Here is a 15,765-nt window from a genome sequence, read left to right as displayed (position 1 = left end):
CCCCTGTGCCCGGCGGGGCGGCCTACCCGGAGCGCCTGCGAGGCGGGCAGTCCCGGCGCACCCCTGTGCCCGGCGGGGCGGCCTACCTGGAGCGCCTGCGAGGCGGGCAGTCCCGGCGCACCCCGGAGCCCGGCGGGGCGGCCTACCCGGAGCGCCTGCGAGGCGGGAGTCCCCACGGGGCGGCGGGTCCGCTCCACGCGGGTGCTTCCGCGTCGCAGTCCGCCGCGTCGTAAAAAGTACTGCGCGGACAGTGCTGCCCGTAAGTTATCGCAGTTCGCACGCCGCCACCGCTATTCCTCCCAGTCCTAATGAAAACATACGGCACGTACTGTTCGCGGGGCGCGCTGTAAAGGCCGTCTGCAGGCCGGCTGGAGGCCGCCGCGGCGCCGTGTCCCGCGCGTTCTCATTACGGCCCCATAACCAACCAAACGCAGCGGGTCGGGGTCGGGCACCGCACCGTGCGCGCTGACCGCCCGCTCGCGCCCCGCGCCCACAGCCGCCGCCGCGTGCGATCGTAATCAGCTGATTTGCAATACGGCTGCGGGGCGTTGGGAACGACCAGGGCGCGAGAGCGCGCGCGAGCGTCACTTACCCTTTTTCTTGCCCCTTCCCCCCTCCGTCGTCATGACTTAACTTGGGGAAATGGGGATGTAGAGTTAGGAAAACCAAGCAGGGAACAACAACACAGTCGAAAGCCTCTAATTTTTCTAACGATCAGCACCCTCTTGAGGGAAAAGGGGGGAGGGAAGAGGGATCATGATTGAGTATCGCTTTAGACCTTTCACTTGGTTGGTCCGATAGCACCTGCCCCTGGGGGGTATCATAGGCAAAAGAGAAGGGGAGGGGAGCGGGGGCAGCACAGACGTGGCATCACTCCAGTCCGGGGCCCCGGGGACCCCCGCGGGCACGGACCAGAACACGTACCTTCTGTCCGACCGTCCGCCTGCGTCTGCCTGTCCGTCCGTCTGTCTCATTCATTGCCAAGTGCAATGCCAGGTCGCAAGAAGGCAGTCGCTGAAATGAAACGTCTCGAACACGGAGGTATATATGTGCATGTGTGTGTGAGTGTGCATCGCTTCCAACAAGGTTTAATTAAAATCTGATGAATCGTTCGGTAGGCCCCGTGTCGATTAAGATTCGGTCCGGCGATAGCTAGCGGCCGCGCCGCGCTAAACGCATGAAGCGAGACCAGTACAGAATATTAAAATGCTCTTTATTTTCGAAACAGAGAAGAAAATAAAAATTTAGATGCATCATATTATAGGGCTTGATTAAAATACACTATTTTTATTATTATTTCTCAAATCCGCAGTGTGTGCGGTGTCACCGCGGGGCACTCCGGCTCGCGCGCAATGACCGCTCCACGGGGCACCAGCCCCAAGTAGGAAAAATAAACTCGTATAACACAAAAACAAACACACACAAAAAAACATACATTTTAAAAAGACGACGAGGAAAAGTAAGTGAGTTTATCGCGTGAGTTATCTGTCCGAGCCAGCGCTTACAATTCAACACGCACAATAACAGGCGCACTCACACACACAGGGACAGGTGGTCACACACGCGCACGTTATCTGCCCGGTGGTGATACGCCTCGCACTTTGTGGTGGCCTGCCTTGGCGTCGTGTGACAACCCTCCGTACGAGCCCCGTACCTCACGGACGTGCCGACGTGCCGGGCGCGTCTGGGCCAGACGGCGAGCGCCTCCGAAGTACGGCCAGGCCAGGAGTTCCGAGAGCACGGGTAAAAACAACTGACCCACAAATTCATTGATTTGCAGGAGTACACTGGTGAAACAAAAGTGATAAGTCGTGCCTTTCCTGGGGCACGAAAAAACACATGTTCAGTGTAGTAAAAGGCAGTAAAGGCAGTAAACAGGGCTCTAAACAGCCCAAAAGGTGCTAAAAATTAGTGCGTTTGGCAGTTTTGAACGCTTAGTGCCTTTTAGAGGTAGAAATTAGCACCTTTGTTTTTCCAGTGTAAAACGAGACCCGAGAGGCTTTTGATTTTGATTCGTGTTAGTGTTGTTTATTCTGTGCTGGCGACCGCGGGGGCCTGGCAAGTAGTACGCCGTTACTAAAGCACATCCGAAACACGTTCTATTCCGAGCACGTCAGGATGGCTGTCGCATGCAGGCCTAGGGCTAAATAGGCGTGGTGGGACGTGGCGTGGCGTGGCGTGGCGGGGCGGGGCGTGGTGGGGCGTGCCGCGGGCCCGGGGGGACCACACCGGGTGCTGCGCCCGGCCAGCGGCCGCCCCCGGGGCCCCCGGAGGAGCTGGAGCGGGGCGCGGCGCGGGGCGGACGGAGCGAGCAGGACATCCCGACCGAGCACCGCACATGCACGCCCCAGAGCAAAATGAAATAAACACATTTAAACGCGCATTCTCTGAAACACGCGCGCGGCCGCGCGGCGGGGGGATCGTGCAAAAACTACATGCGGCTTAGGGTGTACAAGAGATTTGTTTTTCTAGTTTTTTCCCTCGAAGCGCGAAGGCATAGTTACTGCAGGCTGGGTAAAGTTTTCACTATAGGCATAGAATTTCATCTACGCGAGTACGACTCGCCGGCACCCAAAGTCACTTCAGTAAGAGAGAGCAGTAGAGTGGCGTGGCGAGGAGGGAGGAGCACTGCTGCGCCGGTACTCAGGAGGGCTTGTCTTCCTCCTGTCCATCCATTTCCAACCGTTTGACACATCCAGTGCAGTGAAGGGCGGGGTCGGGGTGGAGTGAGGTTGGGTGGGGCGGGAGCATTTAAGAGCAGTGCGCGCCGCGGGACGCCCCCGGGTAATGACCGCGAGGACCACATCAATTACAAACTCCTTTTTATTGGGTTGGCGCTCCCGCTCCCGCTGCTGCCGCTCCCGCGCCGTCACCGGCCACGGCCACCGGGCCGCGCGCGCCACCGCCACGGCCAACGCGGACAAAAACTTGACATCCGGAGGGGGACCGGGGAGAAAATCGAAAATCCTATGCACTGCGGCTTTCCAGATGAATAGAGAGGGAGGAGGGAGCGAGCGCGGTGCGGCGTGGCGGGGCGTGGCGGTCCAGGGCGCGCATTAGGGCGTGGCGCGGCGCTGCCCGGCGGGGCGGGGCGGGGCGGGGCGGACGGGTGTCGGCGGGTCAGTCTGATCGTGCCCCCGGGCTTCTCCAGTACAGGCCCCGCCGGCCTCCGCCGCCACGCCCCGGCCCGCTGCCCGCTGTACCACGAGGCCGACACGAGCCAGAAGCACGACTGGCATCCGGCCGTACAACGCCCCGCCCCGCCCCGCCACGTCTCAGGGCGGACACGAGCCTCCTCCACACGCCGATGCTGCAGCGCTCCCTCACTCCCATCACCAACACCACTTTCACCCAATCACTCGGAATCTTGCTGCGATCGCACTTATTGAAGTTCTTGCCCGATCGCGGCAACGCCAAATCGCTCGCTTGTGCATTCGGAACTGGAATTTCGATGTAGTCTGCTCAAGCAGCGATGTCCTGCATCTACCCTGGAATCCTCGCCGCTGCAACCTCACCTGGATTCCAGCTGCGGGGGGACCAATGCTTACTCCCCGTCGTCGGCTCTCGATTCACTACCTCGACTTCCTCCCTTCCCAATAACCTCGAGAGGATGCCGATGAAGATATCAGCCGCGCAAATGGTCCGCCGGCCTGCAGGCTGGCTCCGCGCGCACCACTGGAGTACCGGGGCCGCGTTCGGAACGGGTCGCAACATCCGCGGTGTTATGGGTACGGGTAGGCACTCATCGGGGTGTTCCATGCCGACCCGGACGCACTCCGGCGCGGAGGCGGGGCGGGGCGCGGGGAGGGGGCGCCTGCTCTTAAAAACCTCTTTAAGACCCCGCCCGCCCCGCCTCACCCGCCTCCCCGCGGTAAAACGTTTCTATCATTAGGAGGAGCACGCCACGCGCCCCGCGCGCAGAGACTTTAACGCCCGGCTGCGCGAGTGCTCCCGGGAGCTCATGGAGCCGGCTCTACCAGCTCATTGGCAGTCTGTTCGCGGAGCGCTGCCGGGCCGGCGGCCGGCCGCGAACGCAGTTCACCTCCTGCTGCACCCGGGAGCTCTCTTTACAAAATTCCTTTTTACGAGTCGAGAAGCGGCCGAACGGCAAGTTGCTCCCTTGTGACGGCACCCATTAAAAACACTGCGTGATTTAAGCCCTATCTGTGCAATCCGCTCGCACAGAAGATGTGAGAGAGGAGAGTTAGAGGTGAGAGAGGGGGGAGAGGGGCAGGGTTGCTTTGCCTCTCTCGCTCTGGCGTGATGGCGCTCTCGTTTCAGGATAAACGACGAAAGCACAAGTGAAAAGTATAAATGAGACTATTGATTTGTGGGGCTGGACTCGGCGCGATGGAAGTGTGTAAATCACGATGGGGAACCAGTCGCAGGAGTATAACTAACGCCATTGGCGGCCCGGCCTCGGCCCGGGGGGTGATAGGGTCCCAGCGGCTCGACACAAATCTAATATCTCCGGCCGGCAAAGTCTCGCGCATCGATGGAAGAAAAACTGCCTGTCAGATCAAATGTTTTGCTTTCCAAAGTCCCCGGTTTGCATTCGAACCAAGCGAGAAACTATCGTTTCTTTCTGTACTTTTAGGTGCCGGTGCATTATTCGATCCCGCATCACTGCAGCGTCCGCTCTGATGCAACGCGGTACATTAAAAAAACACACTCTGAAACGAAGTTTATGAAGAGTGTTAGCTATTATATTTGGTCGCATTAAAAAAATATAATCGGTTTCAGGCAGGCGAACGCGCTTCTGGTACAAAAATAAAAAGATTAACAAATAAATAGAGAAAGGAGGGGGGCAGGGAAAGGGCAAAGAGGAGAGAGAGAGAGGAGAGATGAACCAACAAAGGAAGACAAACCGACCGAAGCAAACAGGTGTGTAGAATTAGAGGCCCCATCACCGCAGAGCAGTGCCAGGGCAGATGAAGGAGAGACCAGGATGAATAAAAAATTATACGCCATCAGAAGAGTAATTTGAGAAAAGTGTATCGCAGGGAAGTACCGAGGGAAGTCCGGAGGTAAAAAAGCGCAGCCGAGGAGGCCCATCAAGGGGGCGGCGGACGCTATTCAAACAGTAGCAAATAGTTTTTTTTAAGGCGACAACGACTTGGCCTCGACGGCGGACACGCAAGAGCGCACAGAAACATGTTCGAAAGAGATGAAATGATACATATTTTAAAAAGTGGACGTTAATTTCATATTAAAACCTATCACGAACAAATTGATGCACGCGTGACAAAATTATTGGCAAAGGATTTTTCTTTCTAACAGGATTGGGAAAAAAACTTTGATTTGAGATCTCGGCACGTCGAACACTCCGCTGGGGCTGCGCCCGTTTGACGACCCTCTTCCTCGAATGGAAATCAACTCCCGGCCGCGCAACTTGTACCGCGCTCCGTAACGAGCCTCGCGTCTACACTCTAAATGTCAAGGGACAATTTTGTCCGTAGATTTGCAACGATTTCGTGCACATCCAGAAAGGATGCAATTTTGTTCCCTTAATTGGACAAATTGTGTGAAGTTTCACACAATTTGTCTAGTTTTAGGGACAAAATTGCATCCTTTCTGGATGTGCACGAAATCGTTGCAAATCTACGGACAAAATTGTCCCTTGACATTTAGAGTGTAGTGAGTGGAGTGTCCCTGCGGCCGGGGGGTGTCTGTCTGGCGGGAGGTTTAATTAACATACCAATCGCGCAGGGTAGCGACGCGCGTCCAGCGCGTCTAATAACTCTGCTGGTAAACTGATTTTGTTGCACCGGCCAGAGAGCGTACGTACGTACGTACGCCCGCCATGCCCCCCTCCCCCGTCCTCACCCCCCCTCTCTCTCTCTCTCTCTCTCTCCCCGCTCGCCTTCCCCCCCTGCGGCATCGCGCTCGCCATCGGCCGTCCCAGTCCAGAACGGCCCGAGCTGTCTAACTACTTACTCAGGCCTCGGTATGCAAAACTGTTGGGCCCGCCCAGCCCCGCCACGACCGCGGGGATGTCACTCTGTCCCGATTTATTTTTCATATTTCTTCCCCTCGTCTCGCCACTCCTCCCCCCGCGGCTACAAATTGCCTTTACCGTCTGCCTTAATTTCCATTTCGCCTGTCGTCGCGCGGCGGGGACCCGCCCATATCGTTTGTAAACGTACGACCCCTCTTGGGGAACAAGCAGAAAGAGTTTTCCTCTTGGCCACAGTTTTCTACGACGATCACAATAAAACAAAAGTTTATTTTTGGGGGTCTGCTTTTACTTATGTTTTTTAAGCATATACTAATGCCACTCATCCACGAGTGAGTCCATTTTTCACACGTTTTCTTATTAAGATTATGAAGTGGTTATTATACGTCCTCCCTGCGGCCACACGCGCACCCGCACGCACGCGCGAGGGAAGCGTGCGAGCGTCGGGATCACTCCGTAAGGGGATCAGATCGGGATCAGCCGGTCGGGATCCACCCACCACCGGCACCGGCCGCGGCTGAGTCATCGTGGTGCACAACAAGCACCTGGGCCGGACGCTGCCACCGCCTCGGCCGGAGCACAAACGCGAAGCCTACTCTGTGAAAACAACCTAAATAAAGCAGAAAAAAACTACAACTCGGCCTGTAGTGACAATAGCCCCTCACACGCCAAATTATCATTGATTTACTCGTCCTTTTTTTTTCGCCCGCGCTCGGCCGCTCTCTTCGCTCTAAGAAATAATGAATCACCCAGGTCGGCTCTCCTCCTAAATAAACTCGGAGCTGTCAGGGAATGACGTGATTTGGGCCGTAATGATGATCCGCCCTCCTCATCGACACCCTCGGCAGCCGCCGAGTCATGCACTGTCAAAAAGAAACACACGAAAAACAATCGAATATTGTACACGGAAATTCTGTTAATTACAATAAAAACCGGCAGTGGGGTTCGTGAAAATTTCACAAAGTGTAGTCTAACCTACGTTTAAACATAAAGTAATGAAAATGAGTGGTTCGTGTTTTTTTGTGCCGTGGGCGATGCGCGCGAAGCTCAAAGCCCCGCGGGGGCTTTGGCCGGGCTGTTCCTCGCTGCAAAGTGTCTGTCGACATTTTTAATGAGACCTCTCATACCTGTAGCGCACTGCACACGGTAACCACCGCGCAGCACAACAGGTAGGCCGTGCCCGGCCCGGCCAACATCTGCAACGGCCAACATCCAATTATATCGAGCCCCACGCGCTCCGCGTGTGAGAGCGAGAGACACACTGTTGGGCTAAGTGACGCAGCAACAGTATCGCCGGCATCGCCACCTGCCTGCGCGCCGGGCCAGGCCCGACCCGGGGCCCCTGTCACTGTCAGCCCGACGTAGCCACAGCCACATCGACGGTCCTCATCACGGGGCACGGAGAGCTGTTCAAACCCGGTAGTACATATGCAGGGTACCTCCTCCGTCCGTGGAAGTTTTGGCAAGAAGGCAGACCCATGACAATCGCGGATTTTCTAATTATTAGTCCTTTGCGACGCACTTGCTGCTTCGGGTACGTCAGCTTACCAGAATGTGTGGGGCTCCCCAAGTTTTCACATAACTATAAGCCCATAGAAGCAAGCCTTATCTTGTTTAAAGAAAAATAAAATTTACGAGAAGATTTGAAAAGGGATTTTCTTGACAAAGTCTAGAAAAATAGTATAATTAACCACACGCACCGCACCAAAAAACGCACACGATCCTTCCCTAGAACGGAGTCTAGTTTTAAGACTTCCGGTGCCCGCGTTGCCGTGGCGCGCCATGATAAAGCCGCTGTACATTTATCTCCCGCGGGAGTAACATTTTTCGTTCTCTTATTTAACGGCAGCGGCAGCAGGCCGCTATACGGCGGCATTACTGCTCTCCATTTCTTTTTACTGCCCGACGAGTACATATAACGACAATGGCGGGCACCACCAGCACCACCACCACCACCAGTGCCAGTGGTACCAGCGGAACCAATGGTACCAGCGAGCACCACGGCCGAGTACCTCGGGAGGTAACCCCTTTGGAACCTCTGACCCGCTGGCAGGGCACGCCGTGCGGCTGCGGTATTATTAAAACATTGCTGTCATTGTTGGGGTTGGGCATGATTGTTATTATAACAAAGCGCGATCCGATTGAGGCAGTTGCGGGGAGCGGTACGGTGGGGAGGGGGGCAGGGAGTACGATATGCGGTTATTCGGCGGTTCATGCTGCTGCTTCTGCTGCTGCTTCTGCTGCTGCTGCGGTACACCGTGCATACACCGTCGCGACCGCATGTGAGCTGGCATAGCCGACCGCAGCCGGCCCTTCACACCACACGGCCGTGTGTGTACGGGTGCGACGGAGAGAGGCGCAGGCCGGGAGAGGGAGAGAGCGAGATGACGTCCTGGGGGGTTATTTCAGCCGAGGGGTTCCTGTGAGCTGTGCCCCTGGTCCGCCCGCTACCGCGCGGCGTGGGCGGCGTCCCGTCCCGTCCTGTGCCGTCGCCCTGCCGGACCGTCCCGAGGCCGTGCCGCGACATTTATCACGAGCGCAAACAAGAGGAAGGCGAGGCGGGCGGGCCTCCCGCGGGGGTCGCGAACCCGCAGAGCAGGGGGCTTATCGGTCGGGGACATCGGGAGGGGAAGGGAGGGGAGGGCGTATGGGGATGAGCCGGGCCGAGCCGAGCCGAGCCGGGGCCGGGCGGTCCCGAACAATGGGCATAATGGTGTGCGCAGGTTGTTTGTTCTTGATGAAGCCGACGGGCCGGCCGGGGGGAGGGCCTAACTGAGCGCGGCGGGGGCGTGGCGCGGCGTGGCCCGGCGGCATCAGTCATCGTCAGGGCTGCGCTGCGTGGCGCGGCGTGGCGCGGCCAGGACCCAGGACCGCCGCCAAGCGATTCTTCACGCCCTCCGGTCATTGTTTGACTTGATACCCCCCCTCTCGCTGCGACGATGCGTCCCACCCGCCGATCACGATGGGCAACGCGGGGCACCCTCTGCTCCAAACCTCTTTCCTCTTCCTCCTCCTCCTCCCTCTTTCCCTCGCAGTTCTTGTCCCCTTTTCTCGTCCACGCCGTCGCTCCGCCCCCCCCCCCTCTTTCTGGACCCGGCTGGCCCTTCCCGTGCCGGACGCGAGGTGCGCAGGAGCACGATGTAGAAAACCCTCTACATCGTGGCAGGCGGACGGAGGAGAGGAGAGAGAGTCCCTCGAGGATGACGGCGCGTCGCAAACGGCTTGTCCCCGCGGCGTGGTGCGGAGTGGCGGGGCGTGGCGGAGCAGGGCGTACTGCAGACGCAGACGTGCCACTCGAGACATCGATCAGTCAATTGCTATTCGGCTCGAGTCGCGCCGCGCCTGGCTGCCAAGGGCCGGGATTCCGCCGTATAGTCGTCGCCGTCGTCGCCGGCCGGCCGGACCCTGCCGCCGCCACGCCACGCCACCACCGCTCGGGGGCGCATCATCATGTCCCCCAGCCAGACCACCGCGCCATCAACACCGCCACTTTGTACGTCCTAAACGCGAACGTGGACGCGCGCGACCCGCGCGGTCCCTGCCAACAGCGGCGAGCGTCCGCCGCGTCCTCCTCCTAAAAAGTCCAATGTGCCTGCTGTATATCTGAATACAGGCACGTGAAGGGACTCCGAGCAGGAGGGCGCGGCGGGGCGGGACGCTAAGTTGTATCAAGGATGCACGGCCCTGCGGAGTGCTTCATAACAGTCACACACACACACACACACACGCGCCATACGCCCGTCCTCGTATATCACGGCCCGTACCGAGCACAATGCCCCCCCCCCCCCGGTCCTGCCCCTCCTGGTGCCCATGAGCCGGGCCCGGCAGTCCACTCCACACTCCGGTGCAGAGGCCGTGCGGGGCGATGGGGAGTCCTGCGTTGCCCGTGCGCTGCCCCCGCCGCCCCCGCTGCCCCCGCCGCCCCCCAGGGGCGCACGAGCGCTCTCATTTCAATAACGCCCCCGTGCGTCCCTGGGCGCGTTCCTGACATGGTCCCTGACCAGCCCGGCCCGGGCCCCATCCTGCCGCCGGGGGGCAGCGTGCGCGTGAAGCCTCGCCCCGTATGTATGATCCCGGCCGAGATGGGACTTGACTTCAACTTCAAAAAGGGTTATAACGACTGCTTGTTCATGGTAAGTTTCAAACTATCACAGGTTGTTCCACAGTGTTCACGGTAAACACATAGTGCGGCAGACGGTTATTGAAAGCACGTCACGTCTCGCAAACCCAAAACCGAAAACGTACTCTGTCGAAACGTTCCAAACATGTTCCATCATACGCGCTCGCTAGTCGCACTCTCGGACACAACGGGGACACTGTTGCGGCGGGCACAGCACAGGCTGCCACAGGCGGGGCCTAGGTAAACACAGTGCGGCCGGGGAGGGCGCCCCAGCCCCAGGTAGCAGCGGCAGCGCTCGGCAAACACCTTGCCGACGGGCCGACGGGCCCGGCCAGGACGGTATGGACCAAAGCCACAGGAATGCTCGGGGCGGCTCTCGCTGTCCAAATAACTCCCGAGGGAAATATCGAAAAGCATGGAGCGCGCGGAGTAAGGAGTAAGGAGTCCTCGGCTGGCTCAAATGAAGCGGCGTAGAGAGCGAGGGAGAGAGGGAGAGACCGCTGGGGTCGTGAGAGAGGAGAGATGCGCCCGGGCCACGCGGCTTCTCTCTCTCTCTTTCTCTCTCCACCGGCCCTCTCTCCATCTCTCTCGGTTGGCGTGGCGCGGCGCGGAACCTCAACAAACGCCACAAATTACATTTGTAATCCAGAAGCACTGCCTTCCCCGCTTCTCTTCCTCGGCCCCTCCCCGCGCCGACCGCCGGCCTGCCGGACCCCGACCAAACGGACCGCACCCGGCTCGGCTCGGCCCCGGCCCGCTGCAGGACCGGCCGGCCCCGGCCGGGCTCTGGCCCGCTCCTGCTCGGCTCGGACCCTCTGGACCTGGACCGCGGGCTCCTACCGGGGTTACTCACTCGGAGGGGCCCATGTGCCTATTCCCATGGACCCACCGCGCCGCGCGGTGCTGCGTGGGCAGGGCGGGCATGAGCTGCATGGGCGCCCACCGCGCTGCCCTCACGCGAGCGGGCGGCAGAGCCGGGTAGAGCTTCTCACGGACACGACAATCGCTTTCAGCTCGCCTGGGACAGGAGAGAGACCTAGCCATGTTCCCGCCCCGCAGTATGGGGTACAGGATGGGGGTGCTGCGAAGACAAGTGCGCATACAAATGCACTCCCTCTCGCAGACACGCGCTACGGTCTCCGTGGAGCGGGTGGGCCAGCGCCGTCCGAGCGGATGGGTAGACTAGCCCAGCATACAGCCGTGCGGGCGGGTTGCCTATGCGCTCCGAGCCGTAAGGCGCCGTTGTTTAAGGCAAACCCAAATAAATGGCCGTTTATTTTGCCTCCATTTCTCCCGTTTCGTTCTAGAACGTAGCTATGTTAATTTTTTAAGCGTTTTGTGCTGCGTGACCGCAATGTAGTCATGCTTTGCTGGTTTTTCCAACCCCCTAAATGCTCAACCGCACTGAACATGCTAATGAAGATACCGCATGCAATCGAGTTTGCACCCGAGCTGACCCCTCCCCCCCCCCCACCTCTCCCAAATTGCCACCATCTGGTACCCGTCACCGTCCGCTTGCATGTTCTGCTCTTCGGTTTTTGTTGTGTGTTGTTTTGTACATTTACTTCGGCCGAATAAACCCTCCTGGTTGCCAAAAGTCATCCCACTAATCCGCCCCAAACGTGCGCAGCCTCTCTCTCTCCGCCGGTCGCCAGCTGACTCGCTGATCCACATCCTCGACCTTCGTCCTCGACTCCTTCATATCCTCAACAAGCGGGCTGTAATTACCCCCGACGCCTCGCATTCGGCAGGATTTATCGGCCTCCGGTAGGCTGGGCCGGCAGGCTGGGCCCACCGCTGAGGCTCATCCCGAGTCCAGATCCAGCCGCCATGCCATAACCCTTCGGCGCACACACTGGGCGGCGGCGGTTCCAAATCCCCCGCCCATCCCATCCCTGCTAAATAATATTTCCCCTTGTGTATCTTTTTATTTACCCTTTCCCCTGTACGGTGTGTGCGTCATGATTATTGTCATTAGGACAGCGGCCCGGCGCATAGGCCGCCTTCAAGGCGCAAAGCCGCACACAGCAGGGAAAGCCCAAGGCTCTCTGTCTCTCTTTCATCATTCGCCGATACCAATCCCGCACGCTGACATGTCATTTCTTGGCGAGGCGTGGCGCCCGTATCAAGTGGAGTGTGATTGGAGCGGGGCTTTTGTCTCGGAGGTAGGTGTGAGTGTGTGTGAGTGTGTGAGTGTGTGAGTGTGTGTGTGTGTGTGTGTGTGTGTGTTTAACTTCATTATCAATCACGCCCAGTCACATATGATCGCGCATCATTCGACCAAACTGACGCGCGCGACGCGTTATATTCTTTCCTTTTCCAGCATTCCAACGACGTAAAAAAATAAAACAAAACCAAAAGAAAAACATTAAATTTCCAGCCCAAACAACGGCACGCAGAAGAGGGAGAGAGCCCGGCGCGGGACATTCGAACGGCCGGCCGCATCGGCACGACAAAAGTCTTTAATACACGTCACGTTGTATCAAATAATAATCCGCAACGTGTCATTGTTATTCAAACAACCCGGGACCCGGGCGGGCGGAGCGGCGCAGGATGGGGAGTGGGGCAGTTTTTACACGCCCGTCTGACAATGACTTTAGGCCCTTCCGCCGCCGCGGCGGCGTGGCGTGGCGTGGCGCGTGACTGATTGCGTTAACGCGACAAGGTTCCCGTACTGCTCGGGGTCCAGCCGGAGAGCTCCCCGCTCGGCCCGGTAGCCGCCGCCTCGGCCGCCTGGGCTGAGTTATGACGAGCTGTCCGTCAGACGGACCAGGACCAGGAGGACGCCGCCGACTCTTGTTTGTTCGCGTTCGCCACGCTCGATATTTTGATAAACTTCTGAAGTTGTTATAGTACGATTATTATTATTACTGTTACTACTCTTATTTTTCCGTGTGGGTGCACCGCTCGGACCGGCGAGGCGTGGCGTTGCCTGTTGCTGGCGTTCCCTCCCGCCGCCTGTCCGTATGTATATCAGCCACAGAGCGTAAAGGAATAATACCCGCCACGATCCCTATCTCTCCACGCGTGTGAAACAAAATTAAAAGAAAATGTATTTCACTTTCTTTTTCTTTTCTTTTTTTTTGCAGGCCGCTCCACCAGCAGTAGAATAAATACATACTGTGGATAATAAAGTGCAGATGAGAAGAGTCCGCTTCTTGCACATAGCCGTGGGATATGTGATGGGGGGCGGGGATGGCGCACACATGTCGCCATGTTGGGCAATTGAAATGGTGAGGGGGGAGGGGAAAGGGTGAAGGGGTGAGTCACCGACCACAAGCGCGGGGGGGAGGGGGGGAGAGTGGGGGGCCGACACTCTGGCTCATCTCTCCAACATTAGTGGTGCAGTATGTATACTTGCAAATAAGAGAGAGGAACAAAAGACAACACTCACTTCTTGTCGCTGTCCAGAAACGTGTCCAACTCCACGGACAGCTTGCAGCAGAGCGCGCGCCGGTTGTGGGACGATGAGCAGTTGGTGTTGACCATGTGACCGTCTGTAAACGAAACAGTCAGAAAAGAATTAAGTGAAAACAGTGATGGCTTAAAATTTGCTTTCACACAGGCCCGTTCCGCCAGACGCTTAAATATTTGTTTAGGGCTCTCGTCAAAAACTGTTTGTAGTCGGTTTGGGTGCCTGCTCAAAACTAACTGTGGTGAGTCCATCTGATAAAATGGTTGAAAACTAGAGTAAAACGGTAACAAAGAGAACCTTTAAAACAAACATTTTTTCTTCAAAAGATTTGGAGCCGAGGGCCGAGTGCAAGGTGCGGCTGTCGCGATGGTTGCGGCGCGGCACGGGGGGCCCGGGTTTGACTCCCCGGAAACACTTTATATTCCGGACGCGCTTTTATTAGTCGGCATAAAACTCTTTATTTTAAAGCGGCGCCGTCGGCGGCGGCCGCCGAGTGGGAGAGAGAGAGAGGGACAGCGGCGGCGGGGCTGCAAGCTATGGGAGAGAGAGAGAGAGGAAAGGAGATCGCTGCGCGAAATCTGGGTAATTTGGAACAATTAACCCTCCACACCCCGCCTCGCCGCTGACGAATTAATTGTTCTCATTATTCCTCCGGAAAAGAGCAGCGGCGAGGCGGCGGCAGACCCGCACTACTGTGACGTGCCCGCAGGCTGAGCAGCCAGCCACTACACTGTCAATACAGACATCATAAAGTAAATTTTTAGCGACCTTCTACCCCCCTTTCCTCTGCTCTTGAATTTCTTTCGTCACCATTTTTATTCTGTTTTGGTAGTTTGTAGCGGTCAGAAAAGGGCACGTCGTAATGTTTTTTATCCGTGCGGAAACAAAAGGAATTAAAATTTTCCCCCTCCACCTTGCCGTCCTAAAAGTCACGTAATGTCGTTAGTGTGTGCTCCGATCGCGTCGTGCCATGCTGGAGGGGGCCCGGCCCGGCGGCGGGGCCCGGGCTTGAGCAGGGTCGCGCGCGTGGGTCGACAACAACAGGTGAGACATATCCCGTCCTATATCTCTGCTCTCTGCTCACAGCCACACTAATGAACTCCCCCCCATTCAGGCTCCTGGAGACATTCTAATGGGGCGGACGGGCGCGGGCAGCGGGCAGGTCGGTGCGACGCCGCCCAACATTTGTCCCCGTACACCCGCGCGGGTAGTTACAGGTCCTGGCCTCTGGCCCGCCGCCAGGGTCACCCACACTGTAATCACTCTGTTTCTGATATAGCAATACGCTTATAAAAAGTATATACGTGGGGCTGATTATTATTTCGTGAATGAATGGAGAAATTGAAAAATTGTAGCTGCTGCCTTTAGGGTGAACCCCAAGAAATGCATCACTTTTGACGAGCCTGCCCCCCCCCCCCCTTTCCCGTGTCCCCGGTCTCATTTCACCCGAATAAGGTGGTCCTCCCCCTCCCCCCTCCAGGCAGAGTTGGCACGAGGGCGGAGGGCGGCCCTGCACAGTCAGCCCTTATGTTGGCGGGGTCGGGTTTCTGCAAGCCTCTCCGACGCGATACGGGGCGGGTGGTGGTGGATCTCGTCTGGCCCCGAGAAATGTAAAAATACGGCGGAAAATAATTTCCGACATTCTAATTTGTTATGTGCGCCGAGTTCAAAACTGTGGACCATCGTACAAACTCTATTTTCTACTGGACTATACTCACTCGTCTTCTTCTGGAAATCGGGGTCGTCCGTGTCGGTGAAGAACCAGGTCTGCAAACAAAGAAAAACGCGTTGTTAGTACTCCTAGGTAAAACACACATATACTGTGCAGACAAAATTTGACTGCCACTACTAGAGCTACCTCTCTGAGGCAAGATTTACTTCAGAAGATAAAGAGGGCCGACAAAACTTTCTCTAACCCATCGCGAGAAAGTCATACACATACGGCTGCCGTTCCATCTCTGGTTGTCTCTGGCGGTGTACCTTCGGTACAAGGAAGGCAGCCATACAGCCCTTTGATGATGGGGCGCAGCGACAATCCGCCCCGGAGGCCCGGCCCCGCCGGCCTCGGCGGCTCACGGGCTTGGAAGCCTAAGGCCCTAAGCTCGGCCGTTTTGTTCCGTTTCGGTTCCCGCTTCCCCCTTCGGAGCAGCACACATGGGCAGCCGGCTCGGCGGGCCTACACGGGCCCCGCCCCCCTCCTCCCGTGCCCCCGAGCGACAAGTGGAGTAGAGAGGGGCCTAAAGGCTCGGGGAGCCCGTCGGGGAGCCCGGGGAG

The 15,765-nt window shown here is 57.7% G+C and overlaps 1 protein-coding gene across 2 annotated transcripts in view; it reads right to left on the bottom strand.

Annotated features, from left to right (window-relative positions):
* LOC113202473 (fringe glycosyltransferase) overlaps positions 1 to 15,765 on the bottom strand; it is a 37,231-nt gene that overhangs the window by 11,345 nt on the left and 10,121 nt on the right. For both annotated transcript variants that reach the window (XM_026416718.2, XM_052274455.1), the window contains exons 3-4: positions 15,210 to 15,258; positions 13,471 to 13,573 (exon numbers count right to left, since the gene is read on the bottom strand). In XM_026416718.2, the coding sequence (XP_026272503.2) occupies positions 13,471 to 13,573; positions 15,210 to 15,258 (152 nt within the window). The remainder of the gene's footprint in view (positions 1 to 13,470; positions 13,574 to 15,209; positions 15,259 to 15,765) is intronic.

This window comes from Frankliniella occidentalis, unplaced genomic scaffold (genome assembly GCF_000697945.3).
Source record: "Frankliniella occidentalis isolate FOCC.00 unplaced genomic scaffold, Focc_3.1 Scaffold396, whole genome shotgun sequence".
Lineage (NCBI taxonomy): Eukaryota > Metazoa > Arthropoda > Insecta > Thysanoptera > Thripidae > Frankliniella > Frankliniella occidentalis.
The sequence above is the reverse complement of the archived record's forward strand: the minus strand, read 5'-3'. Positions and strand labels throughout refer to the sequence as shown.